The sequence below is a fragment of the Spermophilus citellus genome, assembly GCF_964194105.1.
Source record: "Spermophilus citellus genome assembly, chromosome: 9".
In the NCBI taxonomy this organism is placed as follows: Eukaryota; Metazoa; Chordata; class Mammalia; order Rodentia; family Sciuridae; genus Spermophilus; species Spermophilus citellus.
The window spans coordinates 125,700,283-125,724,600 of NC_138191.1; the positions used below are offsets into that span (position 1 = coordinate 125,700,283).

Genomic DNA, 24,318 nt, shown 5'->3' on the forward strand with positions numbered 1-24,318 from the left:
ACAGTGCGATGTCTTGCGTATCATGTAAAAGCACACAGGGAGCATTATGAAACACTATTTTTTTTCAAGGAACCATAAATCTAAATCAACACATAAAGGGTGAATTGTAGTGGAGATAGAGTAGGAAAGGGAAAAATGAATAGAAGAAGGCAAAACCTGTGTCTTCCCCAAGCCAATGATAACAGTGAGCTTTGGGGAAAAAACAGAGTGCACTTAGGTTAAGAATCAGTCAATTAGAAATGCCTTTTTCCAATGGACTGTGCCTAATAAGTCAAAAAAATTAAGTGCAACAAGCCATTTTGAATTGATAGCAACATAACATAATTGTCAGGATACAAAAGAGAGAAAACACACTAATTCTATAAGATATTGTGCTGTTTTCTCTCTTTTTCAATTCTTATATTTACAGTTGTGTTAAGTTTCTGTCATGTCAAAATAGTTTGTTACAATCAAAAGATTTTTTTCATAAGCCTTGGGTTGGTCACCAAGCAAAAAATCTATAATAGACAAACCAAAACTAACCAGCAAAGAATCAAAAAACACTACCAGAATAAATCAGCTAGCCACAAAGGAAGACTGTAAGAGAGTGAGAAAGAAAGGAAATTACAATAAGACTAGAAAAAACATTGTGAAATGGCTGCACTAAGAAGTTACCTGTTGATAACTGTCTTAATTGTCAAGGAATTAAACTTTCCAATTAAAAGACATAGAATGGCTGAATGGATTTAAAACAAGTATATGTTGCTTACAAGAAACTGACATCACCTCTAAGGACATGCATATAGATTGAGATTAAAGGGAAGGAATGAGATATTCTATGTAAATTCAACCCAAAAGAAAGTAGGACTGGCCAGATATACTTCCAATAAAGTAGAGTTTAAATCAAAAGCAGTAGGAAAAGATAAAGAAGGTCATTATATAATGATAAAGCAGTCAACTCAAAAAGAGTAAATAATCGTAAGCATATATGTATCTTACCAGAGCATCCAGATATAGAAAGTGAGTATTTAACAGACATAAACATACAAAAATATGAATATGCTTTTCCAAGACTAATTTTCATTCACCTAGATATTCCATCATTTCTTTAATAATTGTTAATAATTCTTGAGTTCATTCTCTAGGCTGGGCCTTACCTTATCTTAGGAAAATGGTATAAAATGGTTTTTAAAAAACTCAATTCTTAAATTACTTGACTGGAGTTACCATCAATCCCAGGGATGAAGGACTGGGTCCCACAGATGCCCCACCTCAGATGCCAAAATCAAGCCTCAGTTTATTTCCGAGTGCTTCTGACCCACTAGCACAGCCCTCTCTTGGGGGTTAAGTAATCTGCTAGAGCAGAACTAAGGGGAAACTTCATTCACTATTGACAGCTGGATCCAGAGGGTACTAAAGCTCAGAAACGCAGAGGCAGATGAAAGATGAGATGACAGCGCAGTCTGTGGGCAGGGGTGCTGTGCTCCAAGCCCTCTCCAGATGCTCCGACTCTGGGCACCTCCACAGGTTCACCAATGCGAGAGCTCTCTGAACCCTCTCATTTGGGCTTTTATGAAACTTTCATTATGACTAATCAACTTTCAGTCCCCCTCCCCTGCCCTGAGGTGGTGCGGAGAAGTTTCCATTCTAATCACAGGGTTCATTCACTTGTCAGGCAGCCCCCCTCCCGAGGCTGACAGGGAACTCCACCCATCAGTCATCTCACTGCATTATAAAGATACCACTTTGGAGACTCCAAGGGTTTTTGGAAATAAGGCAGATATCAAATATATTTTTTTCATTATAAATCATGGTATCACACGAGGTCTTAACTGATGTTCATAATCTCCTTCCTCCTCCACCCATTTCATGTGTCCCTCACCCTCAGCCAGCACTATGGATTGTTTCTTGCTCATGTGGCTAATGTAACCTTCACAAGAGGATAGAAGTATATATAAGCAAGGTGGGCAGGTCCTAGAAGTGGCTTAGGGTAATCTGGATAAGGAATTCTAGTCATGGGTACCCAGATCTTGATATGGAAGAAGGATCCTGAGCTCCACTTGGCTTGAGGAGTCCTTACCCCAGGTCAGGGGCCCTGGTTGCCCATGGCAATGTGCCCCTGAAGGGGCTTGTGGAACCTGTTCCTTTCCTCTTTCTCTGTTGCTTGGCCATAAGCTCCTGCCATGATGTGCTGACTAGCCACAGGCCCAGAGTTATGGACCAACCACTCATGAGCTGAAAGCATGAAAACTGTGAACCAAAATAAGCCTTTCCTCTTATAAGTTGATTCTCTCTGTTGTTTGCTGACAGTGGTGGGAAGCTGACTAACACACCAGGTCCAAGGAGAGTATTGATGCTTCTCCTGGCTCAGGAAAATCTGAGAATGGACTCTGGGTGAAATGCATGTGGCCCAAATAAGAGGCTTTTTAAGGCATCAAAATACAAAATTTTAGCATGCCAAAGTTATTATCTAGTTGTTTTTAATTAGCAATTCATGAGCTGGGCAGCAGCCCATCTCTAAAGCATAAAGGCATTCCAATGAGTTGAGTAGACAGGGTGGGCTTTACAGGCAGAAGAAATGCTGAAGAAAAGAGAAACAATGAGCCAAAAGCAGTTTAGTCATTTCGCTGCTACTTTCCTTACAGGGTTAAAGCAGAGGAGACTTTCCTGTCATGCCCAAAAATTATCTTTGGATAATTTTCTATGAATCTCCTATTTCATGGAAAACTGGCCTAAGTTCAGTTTGATGAGACGGCATCAGACATGCATGGCTTCACTAGGGTTTGGTCTGATGTGTTATAGTCAAGTGCAGGTGCTCGATCCAAAACAAGGGTTTCTATAAGCTTTGTTTAACATGGGAAGGACGGTATCTTTAGAAAAAGCTGGGCTTTCTTTCTGGTCTCCTTGGATATAAAATACACATACACTGAAATGAACAAATCTGAATGAACAAGTTAGACAAATCGATACACCCACATCCTGTCATAATAGAGGACATTCCGGATCATTCAGAATCAGAGAGTAGAATAGAGGTCACTAGAGGACAGGAAGGGGAAGACTGAGAGAGGGCAGATAATTTCAACAAAACCTAGAGGCAGGGAAGTCCTGTGCAACAGTAGGCAACTGTGGCTTATGGCAACTGATTATGCATTTTGAAATGGCTAGAGGAGAAGAGCATGAGGGTTCCCAGCACAGAGAAGTTATAATATTTGAGAAGATGAACATGCTAATTGCCCTGATTTGATCATTACACATCATATACATGTATCAAACCACAACACTATGCCCCATAAATAAATAGGAATATTATATGTCAAATTAAAAATAAGATTAAATTTAAAAATTAATAAAGTGAAAAAATTATGGAGGTAGAAAAATTTTGGAGGTATATGGAAGATACACATCCATTACCTTGATAGAGATGATGATTTCATGGGTATGTGATTATGTCCAAACTCATCATGTTGGATACATTAAATATGTGTAGGTTATAGCTATTATACCTCACTAAATCTGTTTAAAATAGATCTTTGTCTATGACATATAGATAGACTATATATACAAATATATATTATATAGAGATTATATATCCCAAATAGTACCTGGATATATAATTTCCATCTCCAGTAATATCCCCTCATCAATCTTCCTCTCTGAATATGCTGTCATAATATAGGACATTCCAGATCAGAGAAATTATAATGTTTGAGAAGATGAAAATTCAGATAACTTCAAGGCCATGTCACAACAAAGTACCACAGACTGGGAGGCTTCAAGGACAGAATATCACTTTCTCACACTTCTGGAGGCTGGGTTCTGTAACAAGACGCTGACCAGGTTGGTTTTTCGGAGCCTTGCCTGTCTCCTGGAAGTCTATTCTTACCCAGGTCCTCAGGGGCCTTCATACTGCCATGTCTGTGTCCTGATTTCCTTGTCTCAGAAGGGCACCAGTCATATTGGATCAGGATGCAGCCTAATGACCTCAATTTAATTTAATTTCCTCTCTAAAGGCCCTATGATCAAAAGCAGTCAGGCTCTAGCTGAGGAGGGTAAGGGCTTGACCTGAATTTGAGCCCAAAACATAATTCAGCCTTGAACACTGGGAAAAGCCCCATTTGGATGATGTTCCCTTAACTTAGTTTTCTACTAAACTAAAACTAGAATGAATATTCTCATTAAATATCTGTATGTACAATAATCTTTCATTTTTCTTGAATAAATACCTAATTCTAGAATTTTTACAAAGAAAGTCTACTTTTACAAGTAAAAGTCAAATTTCTTTCCAAAGCATGGATCTCATTTTGCACTCCCACCGCAGGGCAAGAGAGCTACTCACCTTCTGTGCTTGTCCTTTCAATGCCCGGATGCCATGCGCCAGCAACAACTTGATCTGTGTCCCAAATGGTGACCAGGCCACAGTGACTCCCCCTGTGACTACTTTGGATACCACCACTCGGCTCACCCCAGATGGAACCCGATAGAGGAGCATACTTGGTGGACAGCCCCATTCTTTTTTTTTTTTTTAATCCTAAAAAAGCTCTATAAAAAATTACTCTCTTTTCCCCTTAACAGCAAAATAAAACTCATCTTCACACCTTCTAACTTCACCCACAAAACACAATTCGATGTCCTTGGGTACTTTACACCCAGTTGCTTCCCTTTTTAATCCTAGCTGTTTCCATTGCATAAGAAACTGGCAAGAAACCAGAAATAAGTTAACCAAGTCACAAAGCTCTCTGAGGTTGCTTTGCAGGAAACACCTCTAGGACCCACCATAAACCCACTGACTGCCTGCGCTCCTGGGTTGAGCATGTGCAGAGCAGCCCACCCACCTGGTTTATGATGTTACGAGCTCAAAATCCCCCATGAACGCCATAACTGCCTCTGAAAAGGGTCATGCCACCGATGGAAAGGCAGATGACCGTCTGCACCTGCACCAAGGAACCCTAAAATTCCCCTCCACGCCATCAGTCCACAAAGTGATTCTCCCCTTTCCCTTTCCATTGATTCCCTGATGGGGACACAGAATTGACTGAGCTTCCTCCTGTCTCTTTGAGAGTGAATCCTCCATAAAAGCTCTTTCTTTTTTGCCAAAATCCAAGGCCATAGTATTGGCTTCTCTTTTGTCGTTTAACACCATTTTACAATTTCTAGAAGCAGATGCTCCCTCTGTACCATTTTTCCATATGGAACAAGACATGCGTGTTAATAGACCCAAACACCTTTAGTTTGTCTGCACTGTGAGGCCAAAAATAGATAAGCCTAAACTTGGATACAGTCATTAATGTTTCAACGTTTATCTAATTTAGAGTGATCTAGTTGATGAATATCCACTGTTTAATTCAGATAACTTCAAGGCCATAAGTTACCCAAAGGATTTGGGAAGTGTTTTTCAGCAGATATATTATAAAACAAAATCACTGTTAAGGAGCATTTTTATCTCACCTGTTTAAACACCTGTTTCACTTGTTCTTAGCTGTTATGCTTGGATTACTCATAAAATTTAAATGAGACATTAAACAAAGCTACCCACCACCTCAAGTTATTTTCCTGTTATTTCCACAGCACGTGCTTCTTGGGCAGCCTTCACAAAGCAAGAATCCAAGTTAAATACATGATTTATTAAACCATCTATCCTACACCAACAATACTGTCAGCTTTAGTTACTAAAGATTTACCCATCACTTTAATTTGACATCCATTGGATTCACTTCTGTACTCCCAAAAGCTTAAGAAATATTTAATTGATATAAGTATTTGTTATGTTTATTAGGCCAATTAAATAAAATTTCTTTATTGGATTGTATAAATTAACTTGGTAATATTGAAAGGAAGGAAAATATTACACACACATAACTCATGAATATACAAACATACATACAGAGTCAGAACCAGATCTTAACAGTTTACATTCCAAAATCTTAGCCATATTTAGATACAGAGAAATAAGACTCACTAGTCTATAAAAGAATATTGGATTGAAATTGCATTTCTGTCTCACAGAACCAGATTATCTGTCCAGATGGCTAAAACATTTCACGTTCATTTGTGACAAAGATTGTATTGGGGCCAGCTTCACTTTCTTTTAGTTGACTTTAAAAATCCCTGATTTGGGAGGTCATGCAGCTGAGCAATGCGTTATTAGTTTCCCACTAGCTTCGCTGTATGTAACACCCCTGATGTGCAGGTTATGGAGATAATGATTGCCTAGGTAATTTTCCAGGGACTGGGGGCTGCTTTTGTGGAGAGGAATGACTTTCCACAGGTGTCTGGTGGGTGACTAAAACAGGATGGGGAACCGTGGAATCTCTGCTTCCATATTTTATGTGTCTCTTTTGCTATCTTAACCTTTGGATCAGATTTCTGCCCTACTCCACACATAGACATGTTGCTCACTTAAGGAATATTTGTCAGGAATTGGCCCTGTAAGGTTGATTTTCCCTGAATTTATGACATCTTTTTCTTCCCCTTTCAAGGTTGAAAATGCCAAGGTTAAGCAATCTGGGGCAGGGACACATATGTCTATAATCCCAACAGCTTGACAGGCTGAGGCAGGAGGATTGCAAGTTTAAGGCCAGCCTCAGCAATTTAGTGAGGCCCTAAGCAACTTAGTGAGACCCTGTCTCTAAACAAATACAAAAAGGGCTGGAGATGTGGCTCAGTGGTTAAGCGCCTCTGGTTCAATCCCTGTTTCAAAAAAAAAAAAAAAATAGAGTGACCAAGATATTTCAAGATTTACAGGACATCTAGACCCTGTGGTCACATGGGTACCAACTACCAAATTCCATAACATCCCACTCCAGACCACCTAGCAGTTTCCAGTCATCAACCCTTTCTAACCTATGTCCCCATCTTTCCCTCTTGCCTGAAGATAAAAGGAGCTTGAAACTTATGCTGAGTTAGGATACTTTTTTTCCTCCCCCAGGGAACTAGCCTGCCATCTTCTAATTTTTTCTGGCATGCTAGATAAATGTTTTTCTTTGCCCAAACAACTTGTTCTCAACTCATTAGGCTCCTTTTTTAGTGACAATTAAATAGATGTGATGTAACAGAACTTTTAAGATTTTTTTTCCAGTTTCCAAATAGTTGTCTCCACTTTCAACAACCAACCTTTTAATTGTTCCTTCTACGCCTCTGTCAATATTATCTCTCTCTTTTCTACCCCTGACCATTTTTTACACTCTTGTGCAAAAAGCATAAAGTCGTCAAAAGGGGGCCTTTTTGTCAATTTTATATTGATTAACCTGCCTATTGCCCTAAGCTATTGTTAGGTTTTTCATTGTAATTTAAACCAAGGGAAAACATGAATAAACCCCCTAGCTTCCCTTACTTTTAGTTAATTATGTTTATCATCTTGTAGAGGTCACCTGCTAAGCTTGGCTACAGACAACACCTGTGATCTAAGAATCACAAAGTTAATGGTTGCCTAAGTTATACTTCAAGAACTGGGAAGTCAATCACACCATTAAAAGCACTGATCCTTTTCTTGAGCCTGGGCTGGTATCTGGTGAGTGACTACCTTTAGATTTCAGAGGACCAGCACTGTACCCTCAGAGCATGCTGATGCCACCATTTCCTGACCATGCACCTAGGAAGAGCCGTGAAGTTTGATCAGACAGGCAACTATTTCTTACATTTTCTTGCCTCCACTAGCCTTTCCTCATATGTTCGGCCACCCTTCTTCTTCATCCTATAGGGGCCCATAAGCTATATCATCAGGGAGGCAGATTTGAGACCATTCTCTTGTCTCTTCCTGTGGCCACCTCATGAATAGACACTCTCACCCAGTGGGTGAAACGGGTCTCGGTTTTGCACAATTTGGCGAGCCAACCAGGAGGCAGGTCCAGACTCACCTTCTGCTCATGGTTCTTGAGTCCCTTGCCAGAACTGAGAACCTGTAAATGAGTCTGAGCAACTTCCTAGACCCGTGGACTCAGGGATCATCTCCAGGACATTCCCCCAGCTCAGCACCATCAACCTTCATGCATAATTTCACTTTTACAATAGAGAAGTGTTTTCTAGGTTTGGAAGATGTCTTATTTAATGAGTAACTTTGGTACCAGGGACCACATCACTATTTGTTTTCTTTCCTCTGGTTTGGCTTCCACTGTGAGAGCTCTGGTTCAGATCATCCCAATTAGGGAATTATTTGGGAATATCTCCTCACAGAAGTTTTCTTGGTTTTGTTTGGCTTGAGATCTGGTTCTAACTGCAGCATAAAAACAAGTTTATTTTTTATGTTTACATGCGTGCTTATATTTGTACATGTCTTTTATATTGTCTACATGGTACCAAAATGCTTTTGAAATAAATGAGCACTCATAAATTAAATCACGTGTACCTAAATGCTTCTCAAAGTTTATATGAATTGGAAAATATTAAGTAAATAAAACATGTGTAATATTATTGCTTTGATTTTTTTAAAAGCTATGTCTTTTGACAAACAAAACACTCATGTATTTCACTTTTTGGAAGTTCTTGCTTAGGTGAAGACCACCTAATATCCACCTGCTGTGAAAATAGTTAACAAGAAATAACTTGAGATGATGGCTACATAGCTTTGTTTTATGCCTCAAAATTTCCATGAGCAATCAGACACTTCTTTTTTTTAAATGTAAAATTTTTTTATTTATATATGACAGCAGAATGCATTACAATTCTTATTACATATATAGAGCACAAAATCAGACACTTCTTAAGAAGTAAATAAGGTCAACGTAAGTGAAATAAATACTTATAAGTGAATTTCTCATCGCTTCAAAAATATTTCCCAGTAACTTAAAATCTTAAGGTTATGTTAAATTAAGAAATTAATATAAAACATTTCTAAGTTAAAATATGAAAACACTAATTCCTAAATATAAATTCAAGTACCCTTGACTTTTCAAATTCTATTTGCTAACAACTATGTTTTCATAAATTGTAGGTATAGAGCAGAAAGTTCAATGTTGCGTTCTTCCTAGTGTTGTGTGGAAGATTACTCAGGAAACACACCAAGTCCCAGTTTTGTCCAAATTGAAGAGTCTTTATTTAGCCAGCCAACTGCTGACTGCTCCCCAAACAACCCATAACAGTCCTTGCTAGGAAAAAACCCCAGCCTGTGCATTTTAGGATATTTAAAGGCAAAAACTACATCTGGGTTGATGTAGCTGTTGCGCAATTATCGAGACAATGCAATGGGTACACTGATATTTCCCACAGGATTTTCCAGGTTGGCATAGCAGCAATCAAGCAGAGGGAAGTGAGTTAAAATGACTCTAGTTCAGTACAAGTTAGAGAATGGTTACTAACATCTAGACAATCAATCTCTGACAAGGTACATTGCCCAAGACAAATGGAAAGCAAAGAGAACAATTTCACATTGTATAAGAATTGCTGTTTTGTGTGGCCAAGTATGTTATGCTGGGTGACTATTAATGGGTACAGAGGCGGGGCTTTCCCACGGGAAAAGCGTTTCTTACATGATATGGAGTCTCAGGACAATGGAGTCTGTTTGGTCATTGCCCACACAGCCTGGCCCATAACACTAGATTTCACTAAAATGTAAGACTAGTAAGAGTTTTAAAATTCTAATTAATAAAAGTAATTTTATGTGTAAGGAATGTGAAAAGAAATTAAGATGTATATTAATGAAAAAACTATAAGTCATAAAATACATTCTTTTATTGAAGAAAAAGGAAATTTACTTTTAGTGGTTTTTAAAAGAAGAGTTTCAAAATGTAAATTTAAGAAGGAAATAAAGCAGAAATAAAAATATATGTACGAGGATATATTTTTTATAAGAAAAAATTTAAAGATGTGAATTTTTTTGATAAGATAACTTTTGTGGTAAAATAAAATTTTTATCCTAAAATAAAATGATTAAAATTTTTCAGAATGGAAGAATATTGACAAAACTAAAGATTTAAGAAAATACAGAAGGTCTGAATAAGTCACAGAATGTTTGTGAAATTATGTGTGACCAAGTTAGCTATAATTAGAAAAAAAATACAGACTTTTTTCTAAAAATTAAACTTTAATAAACTAATATAAAATCAGAATCTAATTTTATATGATTAAATCAGTAAAATTTTCTTAAAATATTGATCTTCTCTTAGTAAAACAGGAATTGGCTAGAACACAAAGACTTTGTGTTTTAATAAGATAATTACCTGTTTTTGCTTTCTTTATTAGGGTTCTTGATTACTTAGAAAAACTGAGTCTTAAAAGAGTGAAGTTTTCAAAAAACACTGATTTGTTTTAAAGGCTATGAAATACTCACTTTTTAACGCTGGTTACATCCAGTTTATAAGTATTGCTAAATGAATACTGTTATTTTATAATGATATGAGATATGTGTTAATTATATAAATAAGGGTTCATAAAATGATGGTTCTAGTGTAACACTGTCAGTTACAGTTGTTAACAATTATAGTTGTTTATGCAATTTAAATAATAAAACTTTTGTCAGTTGCTAAACTTTCTTCAAAATGTTAACCATGGCATGGCTGGGGACATAGCTCAGTAGTAGAGCTACTTGCCTACCATGTATGAGGTCCTGGATTTTATCCCAACATTACACACACACACACACACACACACACAATTAACCATGGTTATTCTAAGTCTTTTGTCGTTCACAATTTTTCTGCTTCTGTAAAGCATTTGCAATCAGATTTGTGAAAAAGACTCCACAAAACACTCTTAAGAGTTTTTTGATAAAACTATTCATTTACAAATTAGTTTTCCTATGATTATCTTTAGTAAAAATCATGTCCCTTGGCTCAAAAACAGTATACAAACTGGAATTGTTTTGCATTTTCATTTTAAAACTTTGTACCTGTTGCCTGTCAAAACTCTACAGAAGGGAGACCCTGAAAAAATTAATGCTGGCCCAGTGCTTGGAGATGATACCCATCACCTGTAGGATAGATAGAAATGGACTCTACAGTGGACTCCAGGTAAGCGTAGCCTGAAGACCAGTCCTTCTAAACCTTATTGTTGCTCTGATGAGGCCAATATTTTGACACTGGCTCCCACTTGTCCATCACTTCACCTGCAATGGGACCAGGTCAGACCAACAACCAGGATGGGCCCATCTTGACAATAAGAAACAGTTAAACCTAGGAATGGAATATGACCAGGATGTTCTCAGAGAAAAATCTTATCCAAAAAGAGGGGAATATAAAAGAAATGTGAACAAAAGACCCAAATATTCAAAACACAGTTTTTGTAATAGCAACTGATAAATTTCTATAATCCCCTATTTCTTTTTTTGTGTGTATTTGTTTCCATAATGAATAACTAATTTTTTATGAGGTGGTGCTTTCAACAACCACTACAGCCATGTTTTGAATCACTTTGAACTCTATCTGGATAAAAATAAATGCTCTAATTTAAAGAACAAAAGAAAGAAATGTGAGAGCCAGGCGTGGTGGTACATGTCTACAATCCCAGCTACTCAGAAGGCAGAGGCAGGAGGAGCACAAGTTGAAGTCCAGCCTGGGGAACTTAACAAGACCCTGTCTCTATATAAAATTGAAAGGACTGAGGATGTAGCTTATTTCTAGAGAGCTACTGGGTTCAATTCCCAGAAGGAAGGAAGGAAGGAAGGAAGGAAGGAAGGAAGGAAGGAAGGAAGGAAGGAAGGGAGGGAGGGAGGAAGTTAGTTCTCAGGACCAAAATGGGGTTGCTCGTGTCAACCCTACTCAAACAAGTAAATAAAGCCAGCAGGTTGTGCAGGAAAAATTTTCATGCATAATTGCCTGATGACAACTTTCACAGGAGATCATGCCAGACTGCAAGTCCACATATAGGCCTTCACAACCTTACACAAAAAGTACTTCAACAAGCACATCTGCCCAGCAACTGCTCAAATTCAGTCTGATGACACTCTTGTTCTTAATCTCTATGGCCAAGAATTATTGTTTCAAAATATCTGATGTAATACTCCTCTTCATTTTTTCTTTAAATACTTTCCCTCCACTGTATAGTTCTTGATGACAGGGTCCTTCTTGATTACCTGCTGGCAGAGCAGAACATACACTCTGTCACACCTACCACTGGCTCTACTCATATTAACACCCAGGGAGCGGCAGAAACTGGCTACACAGCTACAGGATGTAAAAATAATCCCCTGCTTGATTTACTTGGTTAGATGCCTTCCAGTTTTGACTCTCTCTGTGGACTGCCTTGTAGGCTATAATAATACTTTTAACTTTAGGCTTAAGTATCTTGTTTATTTTTAAAGGTAAAACTTATTGGGTTTCAGCTTGCCCCAGTCTCATGTATCCTTTGTCAAACAAAAAAAATATGGTCTAATGTTAGTTCACCACTGACCTGGGAACCCATGAGTATTTCCAGTGAGAGCTAAGCCGTTTCATTATCTAACCATGATCTATACCCCAGTTCTGCAGGAAGCAAGCAGACCAGTTGTCACCACCCCCAGTCCTCCCAAATGAAGAATGAACAAAGACAAGGATGTTGGGTGAAACCAAGGGAAAATATAAATAAACCCCGTGGCTTCACTTGTTTTTAGTTGCTTGCTTTTATCACCAGTTTAGAGATCATGTATCTACGTAAAACACCCCATCAGCTCTGCTGTACATAACACCTGGGATGTATGGGTCACTCTGCTAAAGTTGCTTTCCAGGAACTTGGAGGGGGTGCAAACTGGTTGAAACCACTGACCCTTCACTGCAGACTACAAAGGGTGATCTTTTGATATCAGAGGGCAAAGCTCCACCCTAGAGACTGCTCACATTGCCATGAAGAGTGACAAAGTTTGATTCAGGCCACCAGTTGCTTTCCCTTACCTCCAATCACCTTTCCCGATGCCTTCGATCCCACACACATCTCCAAGCCCTATCCTTGAGGAGGCAAATTTAAAATTTACTCTCCCACCTCCACATGTGGTTGCCTTGTAGGAAAAAAACAAACAAACAAAACTTTCTCTTTTGCAAAAATTGTCATTTCATCTGCAGGTTGGGCAAATGGGGCTGATTTGGTACAACATTATGATTAATATAACTCTAACTCATCTTTGCTAGGATTTTGGCATCTTCCTAAGTATTTGCAGCTTCCTGAGTGAGAATTCTTATGCGTGTAAAAGGCTCTTCAATTTCTTTTAGGATTTAAAATCCCGTTCTTACACTGAGTCTTGAATGTCTCAAATCCAAGATGGGACCAATTTGAGGACAGTGTGACATGGCTGGGTATGTGCTGCTTCACCATGTTCCTTGTTACACAGAAATCTTTCTTGAGGTTGGTGAAGTGTCAAATAAGCTACTGTATGACCCATTTATCCTTCCATAAGAATCTTCTTTAGGTGAAGGGGCCTACAAACAGCTTTAAAGTGCCTGTCCCATGTCCAGAGGTAAGGTTGTGACTTGGTTCTAAGATTCCCCAGATCAACAGAGCCAGAATTTTCTTTTTATTAGCACACAAGAAAAAGAAGCAAAGAACAGAATCTCAATTCCTGCATATTCCAAAAGATGGAACTGGACACCCCTGCAGTAACTACCATGTACAGCAACTACCATCAATTATCATTAAAACTGGCCACCACCAGCGACCTTTAAAACTGCAGCCACCTTTGCAAAGTAGCCTGGAGACTCCTCAAAAGACTAGAAATGGAACCAGCATATGACCCAGCTATCCTGCTTCTTGTAGGTATCCAAAAGGAGGAAAATCCGCATACTATAATGACATGTGCAAATCAATGTTTATAGCAGCAAGTTCACAATATCCAAGTTATGGAACCAACTGAGGTATCCATCAACAGGAGAATGGATAAAGAAAAGGTGGCGTATATACACAATGGAGTTTTACTCAGTCTTGAAGAATTAAATTTTAATTTGCTGGTAAATGGATAGAATTGGGGAACTTCATGCTGAGTCAAACAAGCCAGGCTCAGAAAGTCAAAGGTCAAATGTTTGCTCTTATATGTAGAAACTAGAGAGAAATAAGCAATTTAAAAAAAATGGTATCAAGAAAATAGAAGAGAGAACAGTAGAGTAGAGAAAGGGGGTTGAAAGAGAAGGAAGAGGGAGGAGACAGGGGAAGAAGTGCAGATTGAAATTGACCAAATTATGCTTTGTATATGTATGAATGAATATATTCTACTTTTATCTATAATGTACCAATTTAAAAATAAATAGGGCTGGGGATGTGGCTCAAGCAGTAGCGCGCTCGCCTGGCATGCATGTGGCCCGGGTTCGATCCTCAGCACCACATACCAACAAAGATGTTGTGTCCGCCGAGAACTAAAAAATAAATATTAAAAATTCTCTCTCTCTCTCTCTCTCTCTCTCTCTCTCTCTCTCTCTCTCTCTCCTCTCTCACTCTCTCTTTAAAAAAATAAAAAATAAATAAAAAATAAAAATAAATAAACAAATAAAAGGAAGACTGTGGAATAGACCAAAGGGAGCAAGGGGCGAAAGGGAGGTAAGGAAAGAAGTACTGGGGATTGAAATGGAGCAAATCCTATCATAAATATACATGAATATGCCAAAATGAACCCCACCATAGTGTGCAACTCTAATGCACCAATAAAAAACATTTTGAAAAACTGCCGCCAGCCCTCATCAGTGGCCCATTGACCACCAGGAAAACCCAAGTTCATATGTCTTGCCAGAGCACAAAGGAGTACTTGTACTCAAAAGTCAAAAAGATCAGGAGCTCAAATGCAGACAGCAAAGCTTCAGGACTGAGAGGACCTTATCACACCCCCTGTGTCCAGTAAGGAGACACAGGGTTCTGAAGGACTCACTGGTCATCTCACCTGCATCCCTCGGTGATCTCGGGGTCATTGAGAGTCTTCTTTCAGTCCCTTCATGGTCACCAGAACTGTCAAAAAAAAAATCAAATTTAACAAATTGAGTTTAAGGACCTAATTGGCTTTTCTTAGCAATTCATGAATCAGGCAGCATCCCATTTCCAAAATAGAAAGATGCTCTACTGAGTTACACAGAGAAAGTAGGATTTAAAAAAGAAAGAAAGAAAGAAACTAAAAACAATGAACAAAAAGTGGATTAGTCACTTTCCTTATGGGGTTAAAGCAAAATGAATTCCTTTATCACACCAGTTAAGGTGACTGGGCCCCTCTGGGTTACTTGTTGTGAACCTCCTGGTTTTCTGAAAAGTGGTTCATTTCTAAATTCAGCTTGATTATCTAACCTGAGTGACTCCAACTTGGCTTGGTCTTGGTGTTGGGGCCCAGCTCAGGGGCTCAGTCCCAGAATAATGGCCTCTCATAATAGTTATTTAATACAAGAAAATCTATGTCTTCAGAAAAACTGGGCTTCTTACGAGTCACTTTCTTAGAGGTTAAACACACGTACAATAATATTTGTAAGCTTTTTATGTGTGTGTGTTCATAGAAATTATTATTTTATTAATAGGATTTTATATTTATACAACTGAATTTGCTCTTTTTTCTAACAAAGTGAAAACTAGTACAAGATATATTCAGGGAATCATTATCTATTTCAATTTAGCACATTTTCTTTTTATTTGCTAAAATAATTCCGTATTAAAAGTGATAACAGCCATTTGTTATACCAGAGTCATCAATTCTATGAAGACTCAAAATGCTTGTGAAAACAATGTGGTAAAACAAAATATGATCTGTTGTTCATTTAAAAGATAAACTTTGCCTAAAGTAATACAGGAATATCTCTGCTACTTTGATAACCTTAGCTCATTGTCACCTTTGTTGATGAGACTGTTATCAGTAAGATAGATAAAGCATATCTTCTACTGGAAGACAAGTCTGATTGAGCGGTTCTGTTTGATCAGAATTCTAGTGAAATAGACTTATAAATAGTATCTTATAAATAAGATTACTTGTAAATAATGTCCCAGATATCACAAAAATTTCTAGAATTATTAAGATAGAAAAAATGCATTACACTATTGAGTTGATTCTGTAGATTTGATTCATTTAGCATCTTCAAAATGGTTTGAGAAATGATACAGCTTTTGAAAAGAGAGAAGACACAAAAGTTTTATATGTGGAGAAGCTTAATATGTAGTTTGTCTTAAAATACTTATTCTTTTTTTCACTTTTAAAATTTTTAATTTGTTATATATGACAGCAGAATGTCCTACATTTCATATTACACACATAGAGCACAATTTTACATATCTCTGGTTGTACACAAAGTAGAGTCACACCATTCATGTCTTCATACATGTACGTAGGATAATGATGTCCATCTTTCCTACCCCATACCCCCTCCATTCTCCTCCCTCCACTTTTCCTCTTTGCCCTATCTAGAGTTCATCTAATCCTCCCATCCCCCCCACTACATTATGAATCAGCATCCTTAAATCAGAGAAACGTTCAGCATTTGGCTTTTGGGAACTGGCTTACTTCATCTAGCATTATATTCTCCAACTCCACCCATTTACCTGCAAATGCCATGATTTTATTCTTTTTGGTTGCTGAGTAATATTCCATTATGTATATACATCACATTTTCTTTATCCATTCATCCATTGAAGGGTACCTAGGTTGATCCCACAGTTTAGCTATCAGTAATTGTGCTGCTATAAACATTGATGTGGCTGTGTCTCTGTAGTATGCTGTTTTTAAGTCCTTTGGATATAAACTGAGGAGTGGGATATCTGGGTCAAATAGTGGTTCCATTCCCAGTTTTCCAAGGAATCTCCATACTGCTTTCCAGATTGGTTGCACCAATTTGCAGTCCCATCAGCCTTTTCCCCCACTTCCTCACCAACGCTTATCATTGTTTGTGTTCTGTTTTTTTAATATGTTTTTAGCTGTAGGTGGACACAATACTTTATTTTATTTATTTTTATGTAGTGCTGAAGATCGAAACCAGCATCTCACATGTGCTAGGTGAGCGCTCTACCACTGAGCCACAACCCCATCCCTGTTTGTATTTCATAATAACTGCCATTCTGACTGGACTGAGATGAAATCTTATTTTTGATTTGCATTTCTCTAATTCGTAGAGATGTTGAACATTTTTTCATATATTTGTTGATTAATTGTATAACTTCTTCTGAGGAGTGTCTTTTTAGTTCCTTGGCCCATTTATTGACTGGGTTATTTGTTTTGTTTTGATTTGGTTTGGTGTTAAGATTTTTGAGTTTTTTATATATCTTAGAGATTTGACTGAACAATTTTGACAAGTGGTTACACCCAGGTAACCCATGTCTCATCAAGATAAAGAACTTTTCCATCTCCAAGAATGTTCTCTTCATGTCGCTTCCCACTTCAGATATACTAATTTTCTAGGGTTATTCTTTGAAAATATCAATTCTTTTGAAGTTAGTCTTGGGTCTCTCTTGAAAATGGCTAAAAAGCAGAATCCTAACCAGTAAAGAAGTTAGGATCAGGTATGTCACTCAGGGGCAACCCAGAGGAGGCAGCACAGCAAAGCCCATCAAAAAATAGAAACAATTTATTACCTACATGTCCCAAAGCCTGTTGTACTGCAGCTGTCAAGACTTGCCCTTGTTCATTAATGTCTCTACATAATTTAATATATGTGTTTAAATCTTCATGTTTCCATGGTCTAATGACCTCTCTGCACCAATGATTTGCTTACTTATAAGCCAGTTGTTTTATTAATGGCATTGCTTGTTCTGTATTCCCAAAAACTCTGGTAGCTGTTTGAATAAGCCTATCTACAAATTCAGCATAAGGTTCATTAGCTCCTTGTATTATCTTAGATAATTGACCTTGTAAACCTCCATGTCCTTGTAAAGTCTTCCATGCCCTAACCGCCTCTACAGCAATTTGTGAGTATATGGCAGGATCATATGCAATTTGTTGCTGCTGACCCTCATAAGTTCCCTTTCCTAACAACATATCTAGATTTCTCTGAGGATAACCGACTGCTGCATTTTACCTAGCCGTTTCCGTGCAAAATTCCCCATTGGCAACCTTCCATAACAGGTATTGTCCTCCATTTAGCACAGCTTTACACATACTAGTCCAATCTGCTAGCATCATGCTCAAATTGGTAATGGATTTGACCATGTTTACAGTGAAGGGTGCTTGAGGACCATAGGTTGTTACAGCCTCTTTTAGCTGCTTCACTGTTTTGAAATCTAAAACATGGTGAATTTGCTGCCCTCCTGCCTGCTCAAATACAGGGCATGCTAATATTTGAGGTCCTGTCTCAGGATCCCATCTATCAACTACGGGGGTTGGGGGCCTCCCAGCATATGGAGGTGGAGCTGTTGGTTGGACACTTATGCCTTCTAGTGATAGAAAAATGTTAGTAACAGCCTCCTGTTGTAACTTCTCCCCTGATGGCTTTTCCTCCTTTAAATTTTCTTCCTCTGTCTGACTAGCTCTAGAGACCTTCTCTTTTACTTGATCTAACATGTCTTCTACCATAGTCTGAACTGAAGGCTTTGGACTAGGCAAACAAAATCGTATCATCATCCACAATGGCAATGTGCCAACTGGCAGAGTTCCTGGGTTTTTCTTTTCCCCTCCCTTAAATCTTCACCATGATGGTTCCATTGTGATATATTTAACAACCCCTCTTTAATGAACCATGGGCTACACCTTTGTATCATCTTGACGTATGCCTAACTGTTCTTGATTTTACTGAGATGCCTCCTTCCCCTAGCACTTTACATAATGCCCTTTTGGTTTGGTCCTTATTAATTTACCCCTCACTAAGATATTGCAAAAGAAAACCGAGACAAAATGAAACAAAAATGGAACAAAAATTCATTATATCAGCCTTTCTATCCTCTTGAAATGTCCATCCGTCCTTTCTCCCTATCTGTTCCTCAGACGCAAATAGTTTTTCCTCAGATGTGAGTGGTTTTTCTTCTGTCCCACCCATCTCCAGGGACAGGCAACTTAAAACAAAAGCGAAACAAAACAAAAGAAGAATCTTAAAATGGCTACCCATCCTCTCGCCCTGCCCTCAGGGGTGAACAGTTTACCTTATCACTTACCCTCAGTCATTCCCAGTACAGGCCACCAAAAGCCGCAGTCTGGCTGGACACAATCCAGGAGCCACTTGTCAAGCAGACACAAACTTTATTTTTAGAACACACATGGGGCGCCACAGGAGCTCTTCAGGAATTCCCTCAGAGCCCAACTGCCACCATCGGCTTCAGGCGAGCATCTCAACCCCCACTCCTCCCGCTCTTGAGGCCGATTGGCTGGGTCGCATAGGCGGAGCCAAAAGAGTCCCCCAATGAGCAGCTCTGTGGTCTGAAAGGGCGGGGAAACAGCCCAATGAGCATCACTGCAGAGGAGCCAATCAGCTGGAAGTTTGCTGGGGCCGTGGTGAACCAATCAGCTGGAAGTTTGCTGGGGCCATGGTGAGCCAATCAGCTGGAAGTTTGCTGGGGCTGCTTCGGCTGTGGCTCTCAACAGCATTTATCCTTTGAGTGAGCAACACAATGTCTGGAATTCCACCCTATACATGCACACATGCACAGTGCCATGTGAGCGACGTGTCTGTGAGAGAGTGAGAATTCAAATCCACAGCTGTCTAAATCTAGAATCTGATCTTTGTATTATGAGTGTTCCTCACAAATTGGCCCTTGTGCCTCTGGGTCATCATTTACACTTTTGGACCAGAATGAAATATTCCTTTTTCAGTTATTATTATCTCTTGACGATACTAACAGAGATCAGAGAAAATCAAAAAACCATATTCATTGTACTCTCGTCCTAGTCTTAGGATGGAGAAAGCTGACACATTCTGCCTGGCCACAGGTGGCATCAAGTCAGATTCACGCTGGGTGGCAGAAAGATGAGAAAGATGGTTCTCTGAGACAGCATTTTCTATACCTGATTGTGATCATGTAAAATATATTTGGTGCCAGTCCTAATTGCTGACATACAGTTCCTAAAACCTTTGGAGTCTCTGGAGTAATACGAATGTCTTTTATATCTTAATGAGATGGCTGGGGGCTGACGGCCCCCAGGTAGCTTCTGGATGGGGGCTGGTAAATGGAAAATCAAGGTAAGATTAGGAAGTTGGGACTTTGTGTCCTATACTTCCACCTCCAATGAGGGGAGAGGGTGAAGGTTAATTTTACCACTGATGGCTAGTGATTTAATTAGCCATGTCTATATAATGAAGCTTCTGTAAACCAAAAGGACAGAATCTGAGGAGCTTCAGGATTTTGAACAAGTGGAGATTCCTAAGGGGTTGTGCACCCAGAGAAGGCACCGAAGCTCCACCCCTTTCTTCCACACCCATCCTATGTTTCTCTTCCCTCTGGCTTTTCATCCGCATCTTTTGTAGTCTCCTTTATAATAAATGAATTCACATAAGGGCTGCCCTGAGTTCTGTGAGCCATTCCAGAAAATTGATTAACCCAAGGAGGGGATCTTAGGAAGCCTGATTTTTAGCTGTTAGGACAGAAGCACCATCCACAATCTAGAGCTTGCAAGTGCATCCAAAGTGGAGGTGGTCTTGCAGGACTGCATCCTCAACCTGTGCAGTCTGATGTCATCTCCAAGTAGATAGTAAGAAAATACTCTCAATACTCTCAGTCAGCAATTAAATGAACCTGAGGACAACCAGCTGGTGTCTGCTTCAGATCTGCTTGGAGGGGGTGGGGGGAACTCCACACATCTGATATCACAAGTGTTGTGGCCAGTGGGTTGTTAAGCAACAGAGGAGAACACTTGGAGCTTGGATTTTTCCCTCTATTCTTTTAAGAATCGAATGCTTTTAAGCATTTGCACTGATTGTGTAAATGAAAGAATGAAAAGCAGAGTACAATTAACTCAAAAATAGAAGTGATACCTGGTTCACCATTAGCCCAGCACCTACCCCAGGGTTCAGCAAGCCATTGACAGTCAAGGAGACAAATGAGACTCAAAAGATTTTGAGAGGTACAAAAACTGTGATCAACCTCTATTGGTCTCCCTTTGAGTCACTCAATCCACTCATGCCCTTTCACCCCACCCAGCTTGCTGGTAGCAGGCCTTCCCTGGCCCCTGGGGCCCAGCCCCCAGTTCCTTGTTCTGCATGTCAAAGTGGCCAGCTCACAGGGTCATGACGCAGGCTTGCGGTTTCATGTTTATCTGCCTCAGACATATGTGCCTTTTTTGGAAACATCTTGGCCTTCTCAGAGCTTCCTGATAAGGGACGGTCACGGTAACCCAAGAGTAGCAGGTGTTATTCCTCCCCCGTTTTGGCTAAATTTCCACTGCAGTTATAGAAAGTATATAAGGGAACAAAACTTTGATAATAAAGCGCACACACGCCTCCTCCTGGATGAAGAACCTTGGTGTCCTGTGAATTTCTTAACCCCGCCGTCCCTCGCCGGACTCGGCCCCGTAAGCCGGACACGGCACCAGCTTCTGTGCTACAAGTCGCAGCGGGCTGTGATTCCAGGATCCTCACTGCATGCTAAGAGAGAGGTGCAAGACCAACGGATCCCAGAGTCCCTGTCAAGATCCAGTCCAGATCTCCTAAGAGACTTGTTGAAGGAGAAACCAAGGTGTGTTAATATTTTCAAGAATTTCTCGGATCAGATAGCAATTCATTAACCAGGCAGCTCTAGACCTCATCAAGCAGTTCAGTGATCCACTGGGGGGTTCTATGGTCTGGATAAGAGGTGTGCCCCAAAAGCTCCTGTGTTGATGCAGGAATATCCAGAGGTGAAATGATCAGATCAGGAGAACTGTAACCTAATCAGTGCATCCTAGTCTGAATGGACTAACTGGGTGGTAATTCTCAGCAGCTGAGTCATGGACAGAGGAGGCAGGTCACTGGACTTATGCCCTGGAAGGTTTCATCTTCCTGAGCCCCTGTCCCCTTCCCTCATTCCTAGCTACCATGAATGGAGCAGCAGTCCTCCAAAACTCCTCTCCACCATGATGTTCTGTCTTACCGCCATCCCAGATCAGTGGAGCTGGCCCACCATGGACTGGACCTCTGAAACCATGAGCCAAAACAAACTTGTCCTTGTTTGTTAGACCAACAAAACTGACTTACAGGGGTGGAAACTTATAAAATGTTCAAGGAAGGAAGACAAAGAAAATCAAAATATTTGATTGGTTAAAGTGGAAAGTCTATAGATAGAGGTGAGCTGAGTGGTCTCTGATTGGTTAAGCTTAATTTTTTTCCCCAGTTTATTCCAGAAACTTTATTAAGGCAGTATGATGGCCCGGGGCCACTAATCAAAACCTTGTGGCCTTAGGAAAGACCTGTGTCGACAGGGCTTGCCTCCGTCTCCAGATGGGGGCTTAGCCACCTCCAGCACATCCTGCTTCATCCTCCAGGGCAAAAGGGAGAGGAGGCCTTGATCCCACCCCAGGCAATAGCAGCTCCTGGGCCACAAAGATCCTTTTAGCCAGTAGCAGAGGGGAATAAAAGAGCAACCACCAGGGTTACCACCACTTGTGGGGTAGACAGGCACCACGGCGCCCTCTTACAGTTGTACTCAAAGCAATTAATAAATTAAAACTTTTTCCTTCAGCACCAGACCCCTGAATCACATGGAAGCTGAGTGGAAAGCAAAGCAAGGAGGAATCTGTGGTTTCTTGCCCCTGACTGAGGCCTGGGCCCTTCTCTAGGAGCAGCTGGGAGCATGGATTATATGGGACCTCCAAAGTGTGCTGAGAAGAGCCATTGAGACTAAATCCCCTCATGTTTGCCTGGGGTCTGAAGGACCCCAATCCAAATGCAATAACCCTAGGAGGGGTAACATTTAGAGAGTATCTCGGCAGTTGAGAACATGAGCACCCCAGAGAGAAAGGGGCCTCAAAAAGGAATATTGATTACCTGTTTCAATTTGTCTGAACAGCCTGGCCCAGACCCAGCTAGAGTCTAGGAGGGAGCTGAGCTGGTCAGATGCGAGAGGAGGAGGAGGAGGAGGAGCTGACTAGCCAGGCAAACACCAACACAACTGGCTGGCCCCTTAGCGCACACTGCAGGGATAGGCAGGACCTGGCCCCTTGGGTTTTGTGAGGGTAAGGAGGAGCCCCCTCAGACTTCCAATGTGGCCCAGATTGTTCCTAGAGGCAGGGAGGGGTTGCAGCAGCCCCTCATCTGCTTGGAGGCCACTCGATGGGGCCTGTCCAGGGCTACAGGTGGATGGCTGTAACATCTGTGGGCGTGCTGGTCTGGCTGGGCCCCTGGCTGCTAGAGCCCCGAGGTGCTTTGGGCGCTGGGCTGGAGGTGGTCTGGGCAGCTTCCCTCAGACTCTCCCTGAGCGCAGCTTCAATCTGCTCCTGATAGTCCCGCAGGCAGTCCACTTCAGTGCCTGTGATCCCTGCCAGCAACTCTGTGAGCTCATCTCCGGATGTGGAGCACACGCCCAGGCCTTGCACTGCAGCCCCAATGCTGCCTGTTGCGATCATAGACGGCGGATACATGGCAAAGGTGTAATCTGTAGCACAGAGGGCCAAGAAGGTCTGGGCGTGCTTTTTGACCAAAGCCTGTCGGTCACTAGGCAGAGAGAGCCGGTGCAGAATCAGGGCCAGAAAATCATGCGCAATCACAGCAGCCAGGTCCCATTTGAGTTTTCCCAAGACCAGCACCTCCCACTCCCGCATCTGGTGGGGAGACACAGCGTGGTCGGTGTAGATGCACAGTTTTTCGATGGTCAGGGGCGTGGTTTCGCGCAACTTGGATGCCAGCAGCATGCAGACCGCACCCAGGAGCTGCAACTGCGCCTTTCGGGTGGGGACACAAGACAGGTAGCGATCCAGGTAGTTCATGGCCAGGGGAAAGACTTCCTCCTCACAGCGCTGTTCCTCACACACCTCCAGCATCCAGTACACCAGCATCTTCCGCATGTGCGGCTTGATCTCCTTCTGCACGCATTGGAAGTAGGAGGCGCGGGGCACGTAGCGCTCCTCCAGGCGGAGCAAGCTCTGCAGGACACGCTGGTCCCCCAGCAGCCGCGGGTCTGGCCCGGCCCGGGGCGCGTGTCGGGTGCCCTCACAGCACAGCAACTCCATACTCCGGCAGCGCACTGGCAAAGCGGGAGTGCGGGATCGCGAGTCAGAAGACAGGCGGCTCTGGAGCTGGCGCTGGCACTGTGCTGCGGAGTCCCAACCTTAAGCTTAAATTTTGCTTTACTGTTTGTATTGGATGTCAGTGTATTTATGTGGGAGCTCAATGCATTGAAAGTGTCTCACCTTCATGGTCTCACAGTTACATCTTTTAAGCAGGCTTAAATCAAGAAGGTGAATGAAATAGCTATAGTCCCTGTTGCTACAGATGCTACTAAGCTGCCATGTAAGTTTAAAATTTAAAAAACTCCTGACATCCTGTTCTCCCATACTATACTCTCAACACTCTCAATACTTTACTTCTGACACCACAGGTTGTCGTGAGGAGGGGATCTCCAACACACCAAGTAATTCCACAGCAGACACTGGCTGGG

The 24,318-nt window shown here is 40.9% G+C and overlaps 1 protein-coding gene across 1 annotated transcript; it reads right to left on the reverse strand.

Moving 5' to 3' along the window:
- Positions 1–22,745: 22,745 nt before the first annotated feature.
- Positions 22,746–23,925, reverse strand: LOC308656179 (G1/S-specific cyclin-D3-like). The gene has a single exon (XM_081306976.1). It carries the CDS (start codon positions 23,888–23,890, stop codon positions 23,012–23,014), a length of 879 nt encoding a protein of 292 aa, XP_081163102.1. The 5' UTR covers positions 23,891–23,925; the 3' UTR covers positions 22,746–23,011.
- Between the last annotated feature and the right edge of the window lie 393 nt (positions 23,926–24,318).

Coding starts and splice junctions, on each gene's coding strand:
- LOC308656179 (XM_081306976.1), bottom strand. CDS start 23,890: ATGGAGTTGCTGTGCTGTGAGGGCACCCGACACGCGCCCCGGGCCGGG.